The sequence below is a fragment of the Protopterus annectens genome, chromosome 13.part0, assembly GCF_019279795.1.
Source record: "Protopterus annectens isolate FY-2018-M chromosome 13.part0, PAN1.0, whole genome shotgun sequence".
NCBI lineage: Eukaryota > Metazoa > Chordata > Ceratodontiformes > Protopteridae > Protopterus > Protopterus annectens.
Genome location: NC_056747.1, coordinates 290710596 through 290737407, shown reverse-complemented (window position 1 = coordinate 290737407; position 26812 = coordinate 290710596). Strand labels below are relative to the sequence as shown.

Genomic DNA, 26812 nt, shown 5'->3' with positions numbered 1-26812 from the left:
TTAGTTTCTTTTTCAAAAATATCCTTAAAAGACAAATCTTTCCTGTAAACAAAATTTAGTTGCCCCTGAAACAAATGTCCCCAAGTGTTGTCTCTGACCAAAACCTCCCAATTCCTATCATTAATAGTTTTAATGACTTCAGAAGAATCATTAAACATAGAAATGTACAATGGAATGTTGTTAAATACCCATTTGACTGCTGAATTATTAAAATTAAATCTGTCAGACAAAAAAACATGACGTAATATGGCTTGATATGTCCCTATGTGTCTTTTGTGCATCACTTCATGAAAAATTCTTTTACATAAGTGTTTGGGATACCCCCTATTATGAAACAAAGATGATACATAAACCAATTCCTCAACAAATTCATCATCATCACTCACCATTCTAGCCGCCCTGACCATCTGCCCTTTAACAATGGCCTTTTTCTGATGGTCAGGGTGCCAGCTCTCGTAATGAAGATAGGAATTGGAGAAGGTTGGCTTCCTATATATATTTGATTTTAATCCGCCCTGGATCCTATCATAGGATAATTTAACATCCAAGTACGTAATAACTTCGCAACTGGTTTCATGAGTGAACTTTAAGAAACGGACAGTATTGTTAATATACTCAAGAAATGAATTCAATGCCCTATGATCTCCATCCCAGATGATAAAAATATCACCCAGGTATCTTGAATATGTTTTAATATGCTCATAAAATTCACTTTTGAATATGTAATTATATTCCCAATAAGTCATAATAAGATTGGCATACATGGGGGCACATGCTGCCCCCATTGCCACTCTGTTTACTTGTTGGTAATAGTTGCCTTCATAAAACAAAAAAATGTTTTGCAACACAATATCCATTAAATTGACTAGTGTGTTGATCCTATCTTGGTCATAGACGTTGGTCCCAAAAAGTTGTTTCTCCAGCCATATTAAACCAATGTCATGTGGAATGGCTGTGAATAAATTACATACATCCACTGTCACAAAGCAGTAACCGTCTTTCATATCAAAATCTTTGAGTTTTCCTAAAAAATCCCATGAGTCTTTAGTGATATAGGGAAATTTCGACATACCCATTTTAAAATGGTAGTCCAGAAATTGACTAATGAAGCAAGTTTTGCTCCTTTTCCCATCCACTATCGGTCGAAACTGCAAATTGTTCAACCCTTTGTGTATCTTGGGTATACCAAATACCCCACTAATAACAGGATTTTCATTGTTTAAGAAATTATATTCAATCTCAGAGATCTCCCCTTGGAACAACATATCCTCAAGTGATAAATCTATTTTTTTGTGAGCAATGTTAATTTCATTTAAACTAACTTCAATATAGGAATCACTGAGTAACATAGTTGTCATGTAAGAAATATAGTCACTTTTATCAGTAATAACCACACCGTTGCCCTTGTCAGGTTTCATTATTCTAATGTCTTTAAAACCACATATGTCCCTAAGTGTGGCTTGTTCATCTTTGGACATATGTGTATGCATAGGTTGTTTGTAAAATTTGTGAAATTTCCTAATATCAATTTCACTCAACTTTTCAAAAATGGCCACTTGGTCATTCATTGGGGGATTAAAAACACTAGGCTTGGTAAAATTACCATTAGCATTCCTATCCCCATTATCAGAGCTGTTATCAAATAAAATTTTTAAATTTAATTTGCGGGCAAACAACTTTAAGTCCAAAATGGATTCAACTAAGTTCCCTTTACCACACAGAACAAAACTGAAGCCTCTCGAAAAAAGATTAACATGTTTGCTATCCATGGGAACCTTAGAATAGTTAAAAAGTTTAAAATCACCCTGGCTGTTAGTGGTAACAGTGGGATTACTTAAAAAATCACTATTCAAAGCGTTCAAGACAGTATTGTCATCATCATGATTATCATTGGACAAATTATGTCCAACCGTATCATCCACCATCACTTCATCAAAATATGCTTCAGGGTCTAAATTAATAAAAAAACCAACATAAGAACAATTATCTTCCTGTGTTAAAGAAGTAACTTGATGAGAGGCATTACCGCAACACACATTGTTGTTAGATCCTAAATCCAATGTTACGTTATTACTACCATTTAAAAAAGCCAAAATACCATCGTTAATTAAATACTCATGCGTACTAAGGTTCATTAAAATGTCGTCCTCTGCAGCAAAGGCTGCAGTGACAAACTGTTGTTGGAATTAACAAAAAAACTGTCATTAACTGCTGAATCATCGTCGATATTGTCACACAAACAAAAACTTGGCTCCACAACCAATGATTCATTAACACCGTCGTACTCCTTAAAAGCTGTAACTTGAGTTTTGACCAACCCATTGGATAAATTATTACCAATAATCTGTGTGACATTCAAATCAACATTGGAACCACAATGAAATGATGTCAAGGTCTGTGTTTGATTGACCAAAACACGGTCAGTACTAATATGCAATGCATCCGAAAACAGCTTAACAACAATTACCCCTTCCAAAAATTCAAAGGTCTCAGTACATATAATTTCATGCTCTGAGTCCATATGATGGTGAAACAGCCTAAATTTATTTTCCGTCGTAGGTGTCAAAATACCTTTTGTTGTTTGCGTGTTTTCCAAACGTTTCTCTGATTTCTGTTGAATAAAAAATCCTTTTAGGTCGAACCCCCATATTACCATAATCACCTCCTTCCAATGCATGCCCCTGATTTTTAAGTCTGTCCGAATGCCGCAACCCGTCGTCTGTGGGGCTCCCAACATACGGGTTTCGCTATGGTCATCACGTTCACAACAGGAAGTGACGTCTTCCACTTCCTCCATGTTTCTCTCATGCACCTTTTGATTGTCTTTACCATGGCAACGGTCAAGTGGTTTTGATTTAGGGTAAATCTGCCCAATTTCATATCTATTAATATCCCTCTGAATTTTTGTGTTCTTCTTCTGAAATATTACTTCACAACTATGTTCCACATCCTTGATGATGTGAATGTAGTTCGTATAATATTGGTCAAACAGACGGTCCTTACTGATGTTGTGGTTTAAAACATCCAAATCCGTTAGCAGACCTTCAAGTTTGATGTTATTGTGTTTGACCATAATGTCCATTAAACTTAACCCAGTGTTAAATAATTCATGTAAATCCTTAAGCATAAGTTCATCAGCATCACATCCATTCGGATACCTCCATAGGCGTAGTCCCTTTGGTACCATACCCAATTTGATGTTCCTGGTTAAGTAACTGTTTTCTAACTGTGTTCTTTTAAGTTTAAACAGTTTCATCTCAAAGAGCTTCAACATGTCTTTCATAGATTTGGCATCATGTTGCGGTAAATTAACCTTAGGTGTTCGTGCCACGTTGAAAGTATAACAGTTAGTTTTCCATAACTCACTGTTAGATGCATCACTCCGTACTGGGTTCCCTCTACTGGAAGAGCCAATGGTACCATCACCAACAGGTGGAGACCTAGGTGTAACCTGCGTGAGGGTATTTTAAGTATTTGTTTTATGTATTAAGTATGTTTAGAATTTACTACCACTTTAAGTAGGTGTTAGTATTTTTGATAAGCTGTAAGATGTCATTAATTGATTCAAGTGGGGTGTAACCTTGTGTATTTAAGTGTTTTGATGTCATTAAGATACGTATTCTGATGAAGTTCGTTCATAAGGACGAAACCTAGGTAAATTCGTTTTGGGTTGGCGCAATAAACTTGCTATTTTATTAAGTGCTGTGGTCGGTTTCATTTTGGAACACACTATCTGCACAGCGTGGATTTTGGCTTCGGTCTGTGTTGAGTGTTTGCTGGCACAACTTCCTGCTTGGCTGGATCTCCTTGACTTTTTGGTGTCATTGGTTTTTGCTGTTTTTAGTTCTTAGTGTATTCACATGGAAGGCGAGGCTGCCCCGGTTGATGTGGGAGGTTTGTTGCAGCAAATTTATGAGCAGTTGAGAGAGCATTCGGTTCTCATCCACAAATTGATGGACAAGGATGTTAGATCTTGTCAAGCGGACACAGGGGACAGTTTGGGTTTACCCCTCACGCAGGTTACACCTAGGTCTCCACCTGTTGGTGATGGTACCATTGGCTCTTCCAGTAGAGGGAACCCAGTACGGAGTGATGCATGTAACAGTGAGTTATGGAAAACTAACTGTTATACGTTCAACGTGGCACGAACACCTAAGGTTAATTTATCTCAACACAATGCCAAATCTATGAAAGATATGTTGAAGCTCTTTGAGATGAAACTGTTTAAACTTAAAAGAACACAGAAAACAGTTACTTAACCAGGAACATCGAATTGGGTATGGTACCGAAGGGACTAAGCCTATGGAGGTATCCGAATGGATGTGATGCTGATGAACTTATGCTTAAGGATTTACATGAATTATTTAACACTGGGTTAAGTTTAATGGACATTATGGTCAAACACAATAACATCAAAATTGAAGGTCTGCTAACGGATTTGGATGTTTTAAACCACAACATCAGTAAGGACCTTCTGTTTGACCAATATTATACTTACTACATTCACATCATCAAGGATGTGGAACATAGTTGTGAAATAATATTTCAGAAGAACACAAAAATTCAGAGGGATATTAAAAGATATGAAATTGGGCAGATTTACCCTAAATCAAAACCACTTGACCGTTGCCATGGTAAAGACAATCAAAAGGTGCATGAGAGAAACATGGAGGAAGTGGAAGACGTCACTTCCTGTTGTGAACGTGATGACCATAGCGAAACCCGTATGTTTAATGGGAGCCCCACAGACGACAGGTTGCGGCGTTCGGACAGACTTAAAAATCAGGGGCATGCATTGGAAGGAGGTGATTATGGTAATATGGGGGTTCGACCTAAAAAGGATTTTTTATTCAACAGAAATCAAAGAAACGTTTGGAAAACACGCAAACAACAAAAGGTATTTTGACACCTACGACGGAAAGTAAATTTAGGCTGTTTCACCATCATATGGACTCAGAGCATGAAATTATATGTACTGAGACCTTTGAATTTTTGGAAGGGGTAACTGTTGTTAAGCCGTTTTTGGATGCATTGCATATTAGTACTGACCGTGTTTTGGTCAATCAAACACAGACCTTGACATCATTTCATTGTGGTTCCAATGTTGATTCGAATGTCACACAGATTATTGGTAATAATTTATCCAATGGGTAGGTCAAAACTCAAGTTACAGCTTTTAAGGAGTACGACGGTGTTAATGAATCATTGGTTGTGGAGCCAAGTTTTTGTTTGTGTGACAATATCGACGATGATTCAGCAGTTAATGACAGTTTTTTTGTTAATTCCAACAACAACAGTTTGTCACTGCAGCCTTTGCATGATAATGCAGAGGACGACATTTTAATGAACCTTAGTACGCATGAGTATTTAATTAACGATGGTATTTTGGCTTTTTTAAATGGTAGTAATAACGTAACATTGGATTTAGGATCTAACAACAATGTGTGTTGCGGTAATGCCTCTCATCAAGTTACTTCTTTAACACAGGAAGATAATTGTTCTTATGTTGATTTTTTTATTAATTTAGACCCTGAAGCATATTTTGATGAAGTGATGGTGGATGATACGGTTGGACATAATTTGTCCAATGATAATCATGATGATGACAATACTGTCCTGAACGCTTTGAATAGTGATTTTTTAAGTAATCCCACTGTTACCACTAACAGCCAGGGTGATTTTAAACTTTTTAACTATTCTAAGGTTCCCATGGATAGCAAACATGTTAATCTTTTTTCGAGAGGCTTCAGTTTTGTTCCGTGTGGTAAAGGGAACTTAGTTGAATCCAGTTTGGACTTAAAGTTGTTTGCCCGCAAATTAAATTTAAAAAAATTATTTGATAACCACAGGGCTCAGTCCTGGGCCCACTCTTGTTTGGCATCTACTTTTCCGAAGTACAAGCAAACACAGGAGGGTTATGGCTGACAAAGTTTGCAGATGACTGCAAACTGGGCGCCATAGCAGAAAACACATCTGACACAGATATCCTTCAGAAGGGTCTCACAGAAACGGATAACTGGTGCCAGAGCCATGGCCTAAAGTTAAATGCCAAAAAATGCATAGTCATACCCTTCGGGAAAAACAAGGTTACCCCTAGCTACCAAATAGGTGGCAATCCACTGAGTACAGAAGAAGTTATCAGGGACCTGGGGACCCAGGTTGATAGTAGTCTGTCATTCGACACCCATGTAGCTAAAGTAGTTAGGAAGACCTTCTACATTGCCCACCTTATCATGAAGGGATTCTCATCTAGATCAAGGGAGGTCATAGTCTCCCTATACTCATCACTCATCAGACCAATGATTGAGTACAATGCCCCATTCGGAATGTATCTGACCCGACACTTGCAGCAGCTGGAGAGGCCACAAAAGTTCCTCACCAAAAGGATAAAGGGTCTCAAACATATGTCCTATGCTGCCCGACTGAAAGAACTCCAGCTCTATTCAGTCGCCACGCTTGCTCAGAGGTGACCTTTGCCTAACATACAAGGCCATGTCAAACCCAGATTTAACGAATATGCTTCACCGCAAGAAATCTAGATCCGTCAGAGCCACAAGGGCGGGAGACTTAAACCTCGACACGGCTATTAATAGGACGTGCTGGAGGGATAGATTCATCACCCAAAGACTCCCTATGCTGTGGAATAAAATCCCGGTATATGTGAGGCAGAGCACCTCGCTGGCCTTGTTCAAGAGAAATCTTGACCAATGGATGGGAGATCGCAGATATACCCCAGGGATTACCTCAGTGTCACTGCTCAACAGAGACACAGCAAAATAATGGGTATAGTTCCCCATACTAAAGGGGTGGCGTAAGCCACAAAACTATGGGCTAGGCTTGTAAATGCCCTCGGGCAGATAGCCTAGTATGAACCTATGAACCTATGAACCTATGATAATGGGGATAGGAATGTTAATGGTAATTTTACCAAGCCTAGTGTTTTTAATCCCCCAATGAATGACCAAGTGGCCATTTTTGAAAAGTTGAGTGAAATTGATATTAGGAAATTTCACAAATTTTACAAACAACCTATGCATACAAATATGTCCAAAGATGAACAAGCCACACTTAGGGACATACGTGGTTTTAAAGACATTAGAATAATGAAACCCGACAAGGGCAACGGTGTGGTTATTACTGATAAAAGTGACTATATTTCTTACATTGCAACTATGTTACTCAGTGATTCCTATATTGAAGTTAGTTTAAATGAAATTAACATTGCTCACAAAAAAATAGATTTATCACTTGAGGATATGTTGTTCCAAGGGGAGATCTCTGAGATTGAATATAATTTCTTAAACAATGAAAATCCTGTTATTAGTGGGGTATTTTGGTATATCCAAGATACACAAAGGGTTGAACAATTTGCAGTTTCGACCGATAGTGGATGAGAAAAGGAGCAAAACTTGCTTCATTTGTCAATTTCTGGACTACCATTTTAAAATGGGTATGTCGAAATTTCCCTACATCACTAAAGACTCATGGGATTTTTTAGGAAAACTCAAAGATTTTGATATGAAAGACGGTTACTGCTTTGTAACGGTGGATGTATGTAATTTATTCACAGCCATTCCACATGGCATTGGTTTAATATGGCTGGAGGAACAACTTTTTGAGACCAACGTCTATGACCAAGATAGGATCAACACACTAGTCAATTTAATGGATATTGTGTTGCAAAACAATTTTTTGTTTTATGAAGGCAACTATTACCAACAAGTAAACGGAGTGGCAATGGGGGCAGCATGTGCCCCCATGTATGCCAATCTTATTATGACTTATTGGGAATATAATTACATATTCAAAAGTGAATTCTATGAGCATATTAAAACATATTCAAGATACCTGGATGATATTTTTATCATCTGGGATGGAGATCATAGGGCATTAAATTCATTTCTTGAGTATATTAACAACACTGCCCGTTTCTTAAAATTCACTCATGAAACCAGTTACAAAGTTATTACGTACTTGGATGTTAAATTATCCTATGATAGGATCCAGGGCGGATTAAAATCAAATATATATAGGAAACCAACCTTCTCCAATTCCTATCTTCATTACGAGAGCTGGCACCCTGACCATCAGAAAAAGGCCATTGTTAAAGGGCAGATGGTCAGGGCGGCTAGAATGGTGAGTGATGATGATGAATTTGTTGAGGAATTGGTTTATATGTCATCTTTGTTTCATAATAGGGGGTATCCCAAACACTTATGTAAAAGAATTTTTCATGAAGTGATGCACAAAAGACACATAGGGACATATCAAGCCATATTACGTCACTTTTTTTATCTGACAGATTTAATTTTAATAATTCAGCGGTCAAACCGGTATTTAACAACATTCTGTTGTACATTTCTACGTTTAATGATTCTTCTGAAGTCATTAAAACTATTATTGATAGGAATTGGGAGGTTTTGGCCAGAGACAACACTTGGGGACATTTGTTTCAGGGGCAACTAAATTTTGTTTACAGGAAAGATCTGTCTTTTAAGGATATTTTTGAAAAAGAAACTAATCTCAGTGGGAAACAATCTAATAGACCTATTGGCAATTTTAAATGTGGGAGGTGTACAGTATGTACCCACATATATTGCACAGGTAATAATTTTGTTGTGAATTCCCACAACATTAAGATTAATGGTCACTTTAATTGTTACACATCTAATGTTTATCTTGCATTATGTCAGGAATGTAAAGCATTTTACGTTGGTAAAACCAGCAGACACTTTAGAGATAGGGTGAAAGAACATCTGCTGGATATACAACATTTGAAAACAACTAATGCTCTTGCCAGACACATACAGACTAATGTTAATCACAGGTTCAAATTTTGTATCATCCAACACATTGATTATGATCCACAGGGTAGGATCACCAAATATGATTTGGATGTTAAGGAATTGAGATGGCAGATATGTTTAGATGCTTATAATCGACCAGGTTTGAATGAATTTTGTACTATTAAGCCTATTTTAAGGCTTAATAGGTTTATGGGTAAATAATTATTCTGGAGATTCAACATTATACATATTTCTTTAGTTGTTTTGCCTTTTTAGCCTTTTTCAGCAGTTTAGTATTTTTTAATTTAATTTTACTAAACAGCAATAATTAATTCATATTGGGTCTAAGGCTTATTTTTTATTATTTTTATTGAATTAATAGATATATTATTTATCTTTACACAAATATTTATCACATATTATTTATACATATTACATATATTTATATTATTTATTTCATCATATAGTACTTATGTTTACTATTATACACACATACAGCATACATTTATTGTTACAATGACATTTAGCCTTCTCAGTTGGTTTAGGGAGTGTATTTTAAGTATTTGTTTTATGTATTAAGTATGTTTAGAATTTACTACCACTTTAAGTAGGTGTTAGTATTTTTGATAAGCTGTAAGATGTCATTAATTGATTCAAGTGGGGTGTAACCTTGTGTATTTAAGTATTTTGATGTCATTAAGATACGTATTCTGATGAAGTTCGTTCATACGGACGAAACCTAGGTAAATTTGTTTTGGGTTGGCGCAATAAACTTGCTATTTTATTAATTGCTGTGGTCGGTTTCATTTTGGAACACACTATCTGCACAGCGTGGATTTTGGCTTTTGTCTGGGTTGAGGGTTTGCTGGCACAACTTCCTGCTTGGCTGGATCTCCTTGACTTTTTGGTGTCATTGGTTTTTGCTGTTTTTGGTTCCAAACTCATCTCATCCAAGTCAGAGGCTTTCTTCAGTATTACAAACCTGACCTGTAGTCATTTATAAAAGGCTTTTCTAGACAAGCATCACTAATACACGTGTGTGTGTGTGTATGTATATATGTATATGTATATGTGTGTGTGTGTGTGTATATATATATATATATATATATATATATATATATATATATATATATATATACAGATATACAGCTAGATATATTATACACACATAGATATATACACTTACATGCATACATACATTCAGACACACACACTTACTTAGTAGCCTGTGCTACTACAACCAATGAGCCATAATACAAAAAAAAAACCCTCAAAAATTAAAAACAGCAATACAGCAGTTATATTCCCTTCCCAACTGGTTGGTAGTAATCACTAAAGTAAAACAAACTCAAGGACAATTGCTTGGTCAATGCCATCTAACTGCAAAGATACATCTATTAAAAAAGAATACATTTCTTAAAAGGCAGAGCCCTCAAAGCACCTATGGGAGGAGATCCCCATAACCCCCCCCCCATTTATTAATAACCAACTGCAAGACAGAGCATCTCAGGAAAAAGAATGCAACAATCTCAACAAGCTAGACCTACTGAACAGTTCAGCCATGTTGTTGTTGTGTCTTTCGGCTTATCCCGGTTAGGGGTCGCCACAGCGGAACTCCGGTCCGCTAATGTTTGGTAGTGGATTTTTACGTGCCGAGTTACCAGCCCTGATGCACAACCTTCAATGAAGGCACGCCCATTCACGCATGCCTCCACACAGAAGATGCTCTAGCTGATGAAAGGACAAAATATTTGCTCTGGAAATAAATTTACTATATTTGAAGAAGCCAGCAGTTTAACCTCACATAACAGACTGGAGCCACAAAGCAAATCTTAAAAAAAAAGAGGACAAACCTAAGGCAAAGATCTTCCCATAATAGATAAGAACAATCAGACTGATGAAAAACTGTTTGAAAATCTTAGCTTCATATGAATATCGACGGATTATACTCGGGTTCTAATACAGTCCCTTTCTTAGGGAATCAGCAGTTTTGTCAGTAAGCAAAGCTGTCCCAGAACATACTTTGCTTTTAAAACTCATCAGTCCATATTTGCTGCAGTGGGGTTATGATGTCATACAACAGAAGAATTATGTCTCAGTACTTCATAAAAGGAAAGTGTAGAACATTTACAGTTTATCACACAAACAGCTAACTGCTCTAGGAGTCTGGTCTTCACCAAACAGTATTTTCTCTCTTAAAAATAATAAATTGGTCCTTTTTTTAATATCTCTGTATTGTTGGAATTCTTACGCATACCTGGTAGGCCTTCCATAATGGGACACCATGCCCAACAAAAGTTCATCCTACCGGCCCTCTGTTTCATCATCTAACTAGGTTCCAGCAGTTCCATTTAGAGCTTCTAAAGTCTAACAGCAATACCTATAATTAGTTTGAGACAACTAAGATTTTGTTTTCATATAAATAATTTTAACACTGGAAACTAAAAAGAAATCAGAATATCAACACTAGTAAAATACATGCTAAGCAGTGAAAAACAATGAGTTATACTGGTACACGGCTACTTCTTACACAAACATGTCAACCTTCATGAAACAAAAATAAAATATCTGCATTTTACCATAAGACCATGAGAGGGCAAGACTGAGAAAAGTAACATGGCTTATAACTGAGGATATGCAGACAGCTCTTGATAACACAAGAGAGAACCACATGCTATGGTAAAACCTACCTGATGATGAAATCAATATCATTATTAGAAATAGTCACAACTATATCCGGCACATTGTAAAGTGTTTCCAAGTGGCTTTCCATGGTAGCTCTGCAAAAGAAAATAAAAAGCACATCTTTAAAAAGTTACAGTAATAATAAATGTGCCCTTTTTTACATCAGAAACTTGCCAGGTGGCTCCAATTGGTACCCAGCCATCTTCTAGACCTTGATAATAAGCATTTCTTTCTGATTTACTTAAAGATTTTGTGTACTGCACACTCATTTGAAGTACTGCCTAATGTACTAACACTAACAGATGAGGCCATCTGGCTATTTGGGTCAGCACCATTTTATTTCTCATGTGGACTCCATCAGATGCACCACTAATTCAACCTATTACCCTTCAGAGCCACTGCTGGAAAAGGTTGTTTTTATTTAACCTTCCACTTACTTATTAGGTATGTCTCCTCCTAGTACAAACTAAACCAAAAGAACTTTTATTCCAGTTGGCAAATCATTTTTATGCCCCCCCCCCCCATATACACTACCAGCCATCAAAGTTTAAAAAGCATCCCTGTTATAAGACTATATATACATCCATACATATATACATACACAGATATACAAACAAATATTTCATACACTGGCAATAATGTCCTTCTAGCCTGTCAACATACTAAAATAATCCCCAGAATAAGTGTCCAAGTTGTTCTTAAAAATTTGTTTGCTAGTGTTTGCTTTAATACAATTTGATAGTCAATTCCATGCATCAGCTACTCTTCTCAGAGAATCAGTTAGTACAACTGTCTTTCCTATACATCTCCTACAGAGGCTGACCGATTATTCCCAAATACTCTTTTGTAACCCCAAACATTCCTAGAGAGGTTCTCTCAAAATGCCCCTATATACCTGAAAAAGGTCTCTTCATAGACTGTAGAAGTTCAGATATTTGAATCTTTTCATAACTTAAATTTTCACATCCACGGATGCCCTTGGTATATTTCCACTGTACTCTTTCCAATTTCCTTATGCTAGTTTTGTTGTAAGATTCCCATATTATTATTCCACGCGACAGTTTCGGGCTGATATAACTTAAAACAATGCCCCTATAAAATGCTGTACCTCATTTTAACTCCACATTCCTAACCATACTAAATGAACTAGCTTCAATTAGAATGTTGTTGTTGTGTCTTTCGGCTTTTCCCGGTTAGGGGTCGCCACAGCGGAAATCCGGTCCGCTAATGATTGGCAGTAGATTTTTACGTGCTGGATTGCCAGGCCTAATGCACAACCTTCAACGAAGGAATGCCCATTCACGCATGTCGCCACACAGAAGAGGCTCTAACTGAGAATCGAAGGGCAACGTCTAACTGTGAGGTGACAACGCTACCGCAGCGCCACCAATAGCTTCAATTAGAATAAAAGTAATAAAATCAAACCCAGCACCTTGGCTAACAAGAGGCCAGACAACTAATGCTGAAAAGAGACAAATTCAGGAAACTATTCCAACAGCAAAACATAGCAAAACTGGTAGGACTTCACAGACCTAAGAAACCTATTCAAGCAAAAAAAATAGGACAGACAAAAAAAACTAATATACTGATCTGCAAAATAAGCACACACAAAATCCCAAACAGTTCTGTTCAACTATGAATAATATGTTAAGCCTTGGCAAAACCAGAGCACATCTCCGTCCACCAAAAACTCTTCAGATTCTATACCCACTCAATTCACCACCTTTTATTGCCTCAAATCAGTCCTCTCTCTACTCAAAGATAACCCTAGGATATAACTAACTGTCCCCCCCACTGCAGACAATCAGCTGTTCACCTATTTTCAACTAGTCTCTACCTCAACTATCCAAAAAGACCTACAAAAGCTAAAAACTACAGACCTAACAGACATCTTCCATCAGAATTTCTTGAACTTGCCACTGATACCCTTCCTGATCCTGTCTCAATACTGATAAACCACTCCATTACAGAAAACTATATCCCCTCAGTCTGGAAGAAATCTCACATAATCCCACTTCATAAAGGAGGTACATCTACCAATATCTCAAACTACCGCTCCACTGCCACTCCATTACCCCCTCTCTAAAACAGTAGAAAAATGCAGTCAGTCTCAACTGTTGGACCAGCTAAGAAGCAGAACATTCTATCTGCTACCCAACATGGCTTTAGACCCTACCACAGCACCACCGCCACGGCTCTTAGTTTTATTAATCCCATAAACCTCAACAGAAATGCAGGTATCCTAGTCTCCTCTCTTTGTCCTATGCTGTGGAACAGAATCCCGGTCCATGTGAGACAGAGCACCTCGCTGGCTCTGTTCAAGAGGAATCTTGACCAGTGGTTGGGATATCGTAGGTTTACCCCGGGGATCATCTCTGTATCACTGCTGGACAGAGGCATGGCAAACTAATGGGTATAGTATTCTTCAACCTAAGGGGTGGTGAAAGCCACACAACTCTGGCTAGGCTTATAAATGCCCTAGGGCAGATAGCCTAGTATGAACCTATGAACCTATGAACTTCTTACACGGTCTTCAACCAAAAACTGCTATTTTAACTCTCCCAATGTGTGCTCTCATGGTTTTATAGCTACCCATCAAATAGGGTACAAACTGCAAAATGGAAACAAAGTCTCTACCCCTTCCTACCAGTCTCTGTCAGTCTACCAGAGGGTTCAGTTCTTGACCAATTATTTAACATCTTCACCAACAAACACCACACACCCAGCAAACATGCACCCATTGCTGGATATACAGAGGATGTCACCCGTACATGCGCACAACCAAATCTTGCACAGCTGCTTCAAGTGAAACAAGCACCCTTTTCTTCCACTGAGACCTGCCTACAAACCTCCAACTGTTACAGGTTACGAAAATAAAATTAATGCTTTTCACACCTAAGCCTGCAGTAACACAGAAACAATCTTTCCAAAGTCTTTCATCCAACACATTTCTGTAGGAAAAAAAAAAAGCACAAATATTTTGTCGTCTCTACCATGCTGAAGCTTTCCTCACTGAATACGGACTCTTCTAGGACCACAGCATCAGCATACCTCCTCCCAACTCTATGCATCTGCATTCTTACAAATCTACATCAAACCTTGAAAAACAAACTCTACTCGTGCTACAAAATTTGCAGCAAACTTTTATGTACATCCCACCACTGCCAGGCACTAAAACATCATGACTGGCTAGAGCTACCTATCTAACCAAAATCAATTATTCACATCTAACAAACCAGAAAAAAGCTCTGCAACTCTACTATCCACACAGAGATCTCCACTCAACCAAAAACTCCTTACTCAATATCACCAAATCTAACAACTCTGTAGGAGACTCCTTACACTAAAATTATGTACTAAACTCTGGAACTCAATAGCTCTCACAAGTGAAATAAATAAATAAAAATTAAAAAAAAAAATAAACCAAATAGTTTTCAGGAGGCCAAAAAGCAACACCTAAATAATTTCTGACTATGCATCCAGTACAAACACTAAATCTGTTCTCCTCTCATTAAACCTTACCTCCAACTCTACCCTCTACCTTTTCATTCATAAACATGTCCCTTTCCTCCCTACCTTTTCCTTACATAGATTTAATTTTTCCTCTCTGCCTCACACCCATCTTCCTTCTGCACCCTAGCTTATCTCACTCCTCCTTTTCCACCCTAATTCACCTCCTTTTATGTCACCCTCTTCCTTTCATCTAGCCTTCCATTCACTTCTCTCACCTCACATCCCCTCTGCACCTGGCTTACCTCTCTTGGCCTCGCTCTTTACGCACCAAATCAACTATTAATTTGTCTGCTTAGCGTGAAACACAAGCTTACACACTTAATACTTGTTACCTTCCTAGAGAGTGTTGCTCTAATTTATGTACATACCTATAGATGTTATGGCATTTTACTTGTTTGTAATTTAAGTATTTTTCTTCATGTATGCATATGGAGCACTGTATTTTACTCATTTGAAATGAAGCATTTTTGTTAATACATGCAAGTGGAGCTTTTCTCCACAAGCCTCTGTTGAAAACGAGTTTTGCATAGCCTAGTCAGATTTTCCTGGTCAACAAAGACAATAATAATATTTTATATATATATATATATATATATATATACACACACACACACACATATATATATATATATATATATACATACACATATATGTATATATATATATATATATATGTATATATATGTATATATATATATATATATATATATATAAATATATACATGTGTATGTATGTAGGTGTGCATGTATATATATATATATATATATATATATAAAAATATATTTTATTTTGTATCTTTTTTATATTATCTGTTAACTTATTATGATGTCATGTAACCTTTTTATGCCAATTTATTTTCTATCTGTTTATATTATCTGTTTCACTTGCTATGTTTCTCATGTAACCATTTATGCCTTTTTGTGAAAGTGTACAACTAATGGAGCTTTTCTCCCTGGGCCTCTACTGAAAACGGACATATATCCAGTTGGACTAGCCCGGTCAACAAATGTAAAATAAAATAAAATAAATATATATATGTGTGTGTGTGTGTGTGTGTGTGTGTGTGTGTGTGTCTGTGTATATATATATATATATGGGTCCCCTTTACATTACCGACATGACACTTCACCGACACGCAGAAGACCGAGACGAAACAACCGACAAGCAAGTTGATCAAAAAGGTGATTTGCTGACAGCCGAAAGACCGACAAGGGTAACGTGTGAGCACGACTCGGTAAGTGTGCGATAGTGACGGAGTTAGGAGCGGTCAGGTAAGTGTGCGATATTGTGGGATTTTGGGTTAGGGTGTGGGAAAGGTGAGTGTGTGGTAGTGTCGGAGTTAGGTTTGGGTAAGGTAAGTGTGTGATAGTGATGGACTGTAGTTTAGGGACGGGTTAAGTGAGTTAGGTTTAGAGTGCGGATAGGGTGAGTGTGCGATAGTGACAGGCTTTATGTTTTAGGGTGGGTTAAGTGAGTTAGGGTTAGGGTGCAGGTAGGTTAAGTGTGCGATAGTGACAGTCTTTAGGTGTAGGGGTGGGTTAAGTGAGTTAGGGTGCGGGTAGGGTAACTGTGCGGTAGTGTCGGACCTTACGGTTAGGGTTTGGGTTAGGGTTAGTGGATATGTCATTGTGTGTCATGTGTAGTTTACGTTGTTTGTGTCGGTGTAATTGTGTTCGGTTTTGTGAGTTGTCGGTGTTGTGTGTTTTCGGTTATTTGGGGTCGGTGTTTTGTGTGTCGGTGAAGTGTCGTTTCGGTAATGTAAAGTAGACCCATATATATATATATATATATATATATATATATATATATATATATATATATTTACACACACACACACACACACACACACACACACACACACACACACACACACACATATATGTGTGTATACACCCATACATACACCTATATAAAATACAGATATAGATATGGATATATAGATATGGATCTACCTATATAACAAGGTCCTTAAATTAATCTAAAGTTTCAAGCATGGTGTGCTGTATTAAATATTCACCCTTCAGACTGTCTCCCATATATGCTTAGTTTTTGATGCTTTTACCAACATACAGTTCTGTGCATTTACCAACATATAACTTCCTGTGTCTAAATGGCTAATTTAGTACAGTTATTTTGCAGACATGCCCAGTCTGTAACAGATGTAATTAATTTACTAATTTTCAAGTCATGTGTATACAGACTACAGAGCAGCTCAAATGATAAAGGTAGATCGGAACGATACAACCTAAACAAAAGCCTGTGGGGCACCCTGACTGTAACCTAGAATTTCACTTTGCCGATTACTGTATGACACATGCAATGTCCTACTTCTAAGTCACGCAGCTATTCATCTTATCAAGATAACATTAACACCCAGTTCTAATGCATTGATCAGTATTTTGTGTATGACCCTATCAAGGGTAAATCTATATATATTGCATCATAGCACACATTCATTTACAGCTGTTACTATATTACTATAGAACATTGTGTTACAGGTAGTTCTAGATTTATTTTCAACATAAGCACGCTAATATATGGCTTCAAGTCCCAACCTTGCCAGTTCTGACAACTTATCCAAAATAATGCCCTCCATTATTTTTCCACAACAAGAATTTAAACTTATTGGTGCATACAACTCTAGGTTTGTCCTATTCCGCTTTCCCTTAAGAATGAGTTTAACAGGTGCACTTCTCCAATCGTGAGGAGTCTCTTCATACTAAATGACCTACTGCACAACAGATACAACGGTTCTGTATGTTCACACCACAGTGTTTTCAAGACATTACCCCCAATTTTGTCTCTTCCTTGTGTTTTTCTTTTTAGGAGGGTTCCAGCTTGCATAGTTCTTTTTCAATATAATCTAACTTAATTTCAGCATCAAAAGTTAATTGGCTGTTACTAGCACAAATTTTGTGGAGCCATGCTGTTTGCATATCATTTTGTAATCTACTGTGTTTGAGAATACATTTTAGAATCTACACTCATTTTATCAATTTCTAGTTTTTTTTTTTATCTCCTACCACATTATATATATATATATATATATATATATATATATATATATATATATAAAACAGTTTCCTGTTATGTTTGATATCTTTAAATAAAAAAAATCCTATTTTTTTCCTGATCTTGTCTAACACAATATTTAATGCATCTACCCAATTTGTTTATTTCAGTTTTCAAAGTAATTCAACCTTCTTTCAATTTCTTGCATCTTTTTCTCTCTCATCTTAACTATCTTGTGCTTATGGAAATGTATACTCCTGACTGTGTGCCTAGATCCTGATGTTAAACTTTATATGAATACAAAAAATAAAAAAAAAATGTCCCTTTCAAAACTTGCCATATACTCTTGGAGATGCTCTACTGTCAACAGAACTCCAATTAGTTTTACATAGTGATAGTTTTACTTCCATAGAGTCTGTTATTAATTTTCTTTGCATTGGTTTAGATTCACGTTTGGCAGAATTATCTAGCAGTAGTTTATTCTTATAACCTCTTCTAAGTCATCAGCATTTGACTTGGTGGTCTACAAACACCACAAATTGTAATCTGTTCCAGGGCTGTTTTTATTGTCACAGTTGTACAATCTACAGTACAGGTGCTATCGTCAAAAATGTAATAATCGCAGGTCCCATAGCAGGTATCAATCTAATTCCTTTCATAACATCTCCACTTGATTTTTCTGTCTGAATGTCTGTTACAGTTAAAACATTTAAACCCTGACAGAATTGTTTCCAGTCACTGTTCTTTAAATGTATACAATTTTTACAAAAAACTATTTTATTACTAATGCCTCCCAGCATTATCAATCAGCACAGATAAATCAGATTTTACTTTCAGTGGCCCAATACATTTCTGATCTGGCAAAAACCATGAATTATTTTAGTCAAATATCATAATATATCTGCAGCAAAAAAATTCTGACATTGCCTTGACAGGTGGACTCAGTCCTGTCTACACGTGTGTAAAACTAGGCTTGTATGTTCTACACATTTTCACTTTTTAAATGGGCCAATTTTTCATGTAGGCATTTACCCCCCAAAAAACTTTTCATATAGACTGACCTCACTCTTCTTTTTATATGTGATTTGTGAAAAATATGTCCGAACACCTAAACTAGACAAATGAGATGAAGTCACTGATGGCCTAGTCTCTAATCCTAAAGGAAGGATACAAGTTTTACTAAGACTTTTTCAAAGTGCTGTAAGCTGTGTAAAATAACCCTGGAGGCAACCCTGAAAGAATAACCTTTTATTAAGGCACACAGAAACAACGGTCAAGCGTTTTAATCCTAAAACATCAGGGCTTCTTCAGAACCATTTAAACATCAATTTACACTTAATTAAATAGTAATTTTAAAAGCTGATCCAGCCAATCAAAATACATTATCCACAATATAAAACTGCTATTAAATCAACAATAAAATATGAAAGTGCAAAAATAACTAAATAAATAGCTAAAATTCTGTGTGCCTTAATAAAAGGTTAGTCTTTCGTGGTTGCCTCCAGGATTATTTTACACAGTTTACAGCACTTCGAGGATGTTTTTGGTTTGTTTGGTGTCGTTTGGATACACAGTTTTGTTTTACTTACTTTACTAAGACTTTAGTTTTCTCTGCTCTCTCTCTTTCCTGGGGGACTGTGATCTCCTCCTGTTTTCCTTGATTAGATATGGTTGGTGGATGTCCCTCATCTGTCCCTCAAGTGTTCAGTCCTCCCAAACTAAGCTCCCTGCTTGCTATGTTCAGGGCTCCTAGTTCCTATTCTTACCCTACCTTGTAGGACAACTAGAGAGAGAGCTGAACTTAGTCTTGGTCTGTCTTGCCTAGTGGCCCACACCATTTGGAGCTGCTGTTCTAGTTGCTCTTTCCAGCTGGTTCTTCCCTCACTAGGCCACTGTTCTTGCTAGGTTTTAGGCAGTAATAAGAGTATTCTGCGGAGAGTTCCCTTGCTGGCTACATTGGAATGACTTTTTAAAAAGCATAACATTTATTCACAGAACTCCTAGCTGTGTCAACATTTGAGATCACAGTTATACTTAAATTTTGAAAATTCATTACAGAATTGAAGGAGGTTAGTAGGACTGAAGTCTTTGAATACCATAATATTCACATCTGATGGTTTGGGGATTTTGAAGGAGAAGGTTCAAGGGCATGTAAGTACATTAGTGCATACGGATGCTATATTTTTAAGGACCATGTCAAAAATACTTTGTCCTCTATTGGGTTCTTTAAGTTTTTGGTCCAGGGAGTCCTTGTTTAGGACAACAAGGAATATTTGAGCATAACCTACATTTGAGGTATAGGTATCCCAGTTTACAGATGGGTAGTTAACATCTCCCAGCATGACTTTGTTCCTGTATATTTGAAGGTCATCCAGTATATTTAGGAATCTAACGCTGGTTTTCAGGGGGCATCAGTGAGTCCTACAACATGCTATGATCTGATAGTTGGTTTTATTTACTGTGATTTGGATCTCAATAAGCTCGGTTTGTTGGTCTATACAATTCTGCCGGGAGGCAATGGGGATCTTTACCAAATGTGAATATTCCACTGTAGCTCCCATCAGTTCAAGTTTCAGTAATAATACACACAGGAATGTCCTTCAAATGCAGGATGGCCTCAAGGTCAAACAACTTACTACGTAGACTACTGGTGTTGAGCAGAGCGACCTTGACATTGTCCGACTCTTGATTTTTTTTTTGTTTTTTTTTGTTAGGTTGAGAGATCCATTAGCTGGACTCTGCTTAAAAAGTAACTAAGAAGTTAGCAAGGGCTTATGTGGAAACTTTGAAATTAGAAGCACAAGTAATCATTGGCGAAGCAAGTAAGGCTGGGCAACAACTCATCCTAAGCTGACACATACTGGACCCCCCTCAAATTCATCCATCCATCCACAACCCCTTTTTCCCCATTTTTCCACATGGGGTCAGGGAGTCACTTCAACAGCGACAATCATCTAGACATAAGGTTTATACCATAGGGTGGCTAGCCCTTGCCATGGTGGCTCATTCATACCACACACTCGTACACACATCTATGAACAAACAAGTGCCCAATCCACCTAATGCATGCCTTTGAAATGTGGGAGAAACTGCAGCACCTGGAGGAAACCCATGTGAACATGGGGAGGACATGCAGACTCTGCACAGAAGGCACCCCAGCCGAGAATGAACCGGGGAACCTTTTGCTCAGCCAGTTATCAAACTCAATATCATTTTTTTGTACCTCAGCATTATTCTTGGAGAAGGAAGGTTTTTTAATCAATACCAGGGTCTTTCTTGCATTTGCAACATGCAGAGAGAGCTTAGAAATGTCTCTGTACATCCCCCCCTTAGGGTTTTGCTGGCCAGGTTGTTTACACCCACATAGACCACCTTCCTGTAGTAGTCATACTTGTTCGGTTTGACAGTCTTCAGGGCCTTTGCAAAGCCAGAGATCATAGCACCCAATTGACAACTCACCAGCCTATTTCTATCTAGCCTTGTGAGAGTACAGCCTGTAGGCCTGATTACGGAATCATCCATCACCAGTACATTTTTATTAGCAGAGGGTGCATGTGTACTGGGCTTGGGTGGGGGGAGAGGGGTTCTGTTGGGTAACTCTCAGCTATGGATGTGGTAGTAAGTGTTGTGATGTTTGATTTCTGCATAGTCCCAGTCTTGTTTGGCCCTGGAGGCTTCAGAAATAACATTTATTTATTTTTAAGAGTCTCAGTGTACATAAATTTCTAGGTATTTGCGTGGGGTGCTGTGAAGGTATATGGTTCTCACAGGTTGTGTTCATATGCAAGAGTGAAATGATACCACCATCTTAACTAAATATTTTCATCCATCACAGGTAGTTTATGACCAGGGTAATTAATGGCTCATTTTCTGTGAGCATCAGACAACTGCAACATTATCTGAGAAGACCAGGTTCTATGAGGCTAGCAACTGGGGGGGGGGGGGGAGTTGGCCGAACTTTCATTTAGTCCAACAGTACAGAAATATGGCTTGAATAAATTCTTAGGAGTGCAGTATGACGAACATTAGCTAGTACAACAACACGTTTGCAGTATATAAATATTGGTAAACTACCTTTTCTGGTTTTGTCATAAAAGACAGCGCGGTGGGATTTTACAGAGGAATGAATTAAACCTTGTTGGTAGGCAGGGTCAAGGAGTAGTCAGGAAACAGCTAGCACACAATGGCTATAAATAAGCTATGGAAATGGGTCAGGGATGCAGTATTCAGGACTGTGCACACTGGCATGAGGAAGAGGCAAAAAGAGAAGGTCAAAATGGCTACAAAGGAATTTATGGTAATCAGCAACAAAAAAGGCATGTCCTACAAGGTGTGGAAGGGGAGAATGAGGAAGCTAGCAGAACGGCAAAGTGGTAAGGACCACAAAGGTGAAAGATAAAAAGCAGTTCACAGAAGACATCAAGAAAGGAAATGGGTACTTTAGCATACATAATTGAAAAGAGGAAGGGAGACAGGGATAAACCTGGTTAGGCACAGCAAAGATGGAAGGAAGCTCACATGAGTTTGGGAAAAACAGATGCTGAATGAATACTGTGCGTCACTCTTAAAGAAAACAAGGAGGAGGTGCCATGTTGGGAAGAAGAAAAGGCAGAAGATGGAGAACAGCAAAATGAGAAACAAAAGGGGCTAGATGCACTTAGGAAGAATGACACACAAGGACTTAATAGGCTCTCTCCCAGGGGCATCAGAAAACTGGCCAATGTGTTTGCAGACCCAGTGAGAAAAATCTTCTTTAAACCACTAGCTTGTACAGAAATGTTTGAGATCTGGAGGGAAAGAAGTGGGGCATTTCTGTGCAAGGCAGGGGAAGGAAACAGAGGAAGTACGGGCTTGTCAGCTTTATATTAGTGACTGGGAAAATCACTCACAGAATCCTCAGAGGAAGGCTAGTAACATTTTCAGAGGACAATGACCTCCAGAACAGCAACAAATATGGGTTCATGGGCAAAACTAAATCCAGTTTTACAATTGGGATACATCAGAACTTGATGGGAAGAACCAAAAAAAGTGGTCTACTTTGACATCAGCACGTTTTCTGACTTGGTCTCAGACAGGAGGCTGTCAGGAAAACTGGGATGGCTGGGAGCATGACCATAACTGGAGAACTGGACTCCAGCATGACTGAAAGGTAGAAATCAAAAGGTTTTGCAAAGGGGAATAATGTCAAAAAACAGGAACTCAAGTAAAGCAGCACCAAAGGAGTCTGAGTGTTTTTTCCCAGCCTTAGCTGAGGGAAGAGAGAACAGGGAAAAACTCCTTACTGGAGAGACAGACACACAAAACAATGCAGCATGGGGGAAAACTCTAGGAAAAGATATAAAAAGGCTGAAGAAATGGACAGAAAGGTAGAAGCTGAGGTTCAACGCATACAAATGCAATAATACTGTATTTAGGTCACAACAGGTCTACTGCGAAGTATCAGCTGGGTCAGGGGAAAAAAGTACACTTACCATAAATGTAGATGCTCGAGTGTATTCACTATTGCAGTCATCAAACCTGTGGGTTATCCCTGCTGTGGTAGCTCTCGGCGGACCAGAATACCAGAGTCAATGTTTTTCTGCGTCGGCTACTGTCACTTGTTGACTGACGTCAGGTTATCAGTGCTATAAAGCAAGACAGCCGATGCCATTGCATCAGTTTTTCTTGCCCTAACCAGTCAGAAGCCCAAGTAACTATGTTAAGGTGGTCCGGGTGGCTAAAAGCCGCTGTAAGAAGCTTATGCCTCCCTAAGGAAAGAGGATATAAGGGGGAAGGAGGGAGGGAAACCACGACTGCAACAGTGAATACACTCAAACATCTGCATTTATGGCAAGTGTACACAACTGTATTATGTTCTTCGTATTTCACTGTTGCAGTCATCACCTGTGGGAGGATTCCCAAAGCTTGGGAGAGGGGTGGAAGGATTAGTTAGAGACCTAGGCATGGGTAAGCATGCCCTGCAGAAATGCAGAGGCAAACCCTGCCCTAGCCTTAGAAAATAGAGGTAGGTGGTAATGCTTGGTTAAGATATGGACAGAAGTTCAGGTGGCAGCTTCCAAGATGTCCCTGGTGGGAACTCCTCTGAGGACTGCTGTGGAAGACGAGGCTGCCCTAGTGAGATGGGTATGAATAGATTTAGGGGGTGGTTTTCCCATGTAATCTGTAGCAGAAATGGATACAGTGTGATATCCATTTGGAAATGGCTTGCTTGGAAATGGGCTTCCCCTCTGCCCCTGAGGCAAACCTGACAAGAAATTGGTCTGTTTTCCTGAAAGGTTTAGTATGGGCCAGATAGTATCTGATCTATCTGCGCACATCTAGTGAGTGCAGAATTCTTTTCCCCTTGTTCTGAAGGTTAGGAAAGATGGTGGGTAGATGTATGGCCTGGTTGAGAGTCACATTAGATACCGCCTTGGGCATGAAGGAGGGGTTAGACCTCAGGGAGACCCTGTCTGCATGAAAAATGATGAAGGGCTCAATGGCCATCAGTGCCTGAAGTTCTGAAACCCTTCTGGCTGAGGTGATAGCTAGTAGGAAAGCAGTCTTCCAAGAGAGGTATTTCAGTTCTGCTGAAGCAGCAGGTTTGAAGGGTGGTAAGGTTAGTTTTTTCAAAACATAATTCAGGTCCTAGGCTGGCATGGGAGGCCTTCTGGGAGGTCTGATATTAGAAGCCCCTCTGAGGAATTGTTTAATCAAAGGATGTGAGAAAGAACAGTTGTGTACACTTACTATAAATGTAGATGTTAGAGTGTATTCACTGTTGCAGTCATTACATTTGGGTAATCTGCTGGCAGGTTGCCTTCAGTCGGCCTGAATTCCAAAGTCTTGGTTTCTGCGTCGGTTGCTGTCTCCTCTTCCATGATGTCAGGGGTATAAAACATGCACCCAACGCCATTTTCTTTAGTTTTTCTTGCCCCCGATGTCAGGTGCCCCCAGAAAGGTAGCAAAAAAAAAAATATATATATATATATATATATATATATATATATATATGCATGCATCAATATAAACTTTACCCTTATCTACAAGCAAATACACCACATAGGTTGTAGAAAATAGAGAAGGAAAGATAAACTCCAGAATGACAGGGGGATGGCAGGAGGGTAACCTGGACTGCAACAGTGAATACACTCGAACATCTACATTTATGGTAAGTGTACACAACTGTACTATGTTCTTCGTGTTTCGCTGCTGCAGTCATTACATTTGGGTAGAATCCCAAAGCTATGGTTGGGAGGCTGGAGGTAAACAGCATTAGGTGCGGCTATAAGGCCATGCAGAACTGCAGTGGCAAAGCCTGCCCTGGACTTAGGAGGCAAATGATAATGCTTTGCAAAGGTATGAACAGAACTCCAAGTAGCAGCCTCTAGAATGTCTTTGGTTGGTACTCCTCTGAGAAAGGCTGCTGACGTAGCTGCAGCTCTGGTGGAATGAGACCTAATGCCCTTGGGCACAGGTTTACCATGGTGTAAGTAGCAGAAACGGATGCAGTGGCTTATCCACTTTGAAATTGTCTGCTTTGAAATAGCCTTTCCTTCTGTTCCTGCAGCATATGACACTAGTAATTGCTCAGTTTTTCTTAGAGCTTTAGTCCTGCTCAAGTAGAATCTTAGCTGTCTGTGTACGTCCAAGGAATGCAGAATTCCCTCCCCCTTGTTCTGCGGATTTGGATAAAAGGTTGGCAGATGAATTGTTTGGTTAAGAGCCAAACTGGAAACCACCTTAGGCATAAATGTAGGGTTTGTTCTCAGAGACACCCTGTCGGGGTAAAATATGATAAAAGGCTCTACAGCCATGAGGGTCTGTAGCTCTGAAACTCTTCTTGCTGAAGTAATTGCTAGTAGCAGAGTAGTTTTCCATGATAAGAACTTTATATCAGTGGTAGCAGCTGGTTCAAATGGAGGCAGGGTGAGCTTTTCCAACACATAATTGAGGTCCCATGCAGGTAATGGTGATCTTCTAGGAGGCCTTAAATTTTGGCTCCTCTAAGATACTGCTTTAGTAAAGGATGAGAAAAGATTGCTGGCTCTGTATTGTAATGAGCCGAAATGGTAGAGGCATGGATTTTAATTGATGAGAAAGATAGGCCTTTGTCAAGCATCTCAGTTAAGTATTGTAATATCTGAGGAATATTTGGTTCTGCTGTATCAGTTTCTTGTGCTTGATTCCAAGCACAGAATCTCTTCCATTTGTCAGCATAAGATTTTCTAGTACTAGGCCTTCTGGCTTCCAAAATGACATCCATCACAGCTTTACTGAGAGGTGTTGTTTGTATAACAACATGATCAGCCATGCTGCCAGGTTCAGTGTCTGTAGTTGTTTGTGCAGGATCCGATTGTTTTGCTGGGACAGTAGTTGAGGTCTTTGAGGTAAGGTCCAAGCTGGGTATTGAGACAAGTTCCTTAGGATTGGGTACCAGTATTGGCGGGGCCAGTCCAGGGCAATTAGTATCATCTTTGGGTTCTCTTGTCTGACTTTTAGGAGGATCTTGGGGAGAAGAGGCAGAGGAGGAAAGGCGTAAACTGATAGGTTTTTCCAACTGAAGGATAGGGCGTCCACTTTCCATGCTTGTCTGTGATAAGTCCTTGTGCAGAATCTTTTCAATTGATAATTTTGAGGAGAGGCAAATAGATCTATGTCTGGGCTCCCCCATTTCTCTGTTATCATGCTGAACACTTGTGGATTTAGTTTCCACTCGTGAGGATCCATAAGGTTTCTGCTTAAATCATCTGCCAGTGTATTTTGCTTTCCTGGCAGGAATTGAGCTTGAAGATGTATTTGGTAGGTCAAAGCTGTGTCCCACAGTGCCATGGCT

General features: G+C 38.6%; 1 protein-coding gene across 1 annotated transcript in view; it reads right to left on the bottom strand.

Annotated features, from left to right (window-relative positions):
* Nucleotides 1-26812, bottom strand: part of LOC122787253 (3-methyl-2-oxobutanoate dehydrogenase [lipoamide] kinase, mitochondrial-like) — a 422261-nt gene that overhangs the window by 31763 nt on the left and 363686 nt on the right. Inside the window, exon 9 of the mRNA XM_044053859.1 lies at nt 11477-11566. Within this exon, the coding sequence (XP_043909794.1) occupies nt 11477-11566 (90 nt within the window). The remainder of the gene's footprint in view (nt 1-11476; nt 11567-26812) is intronic.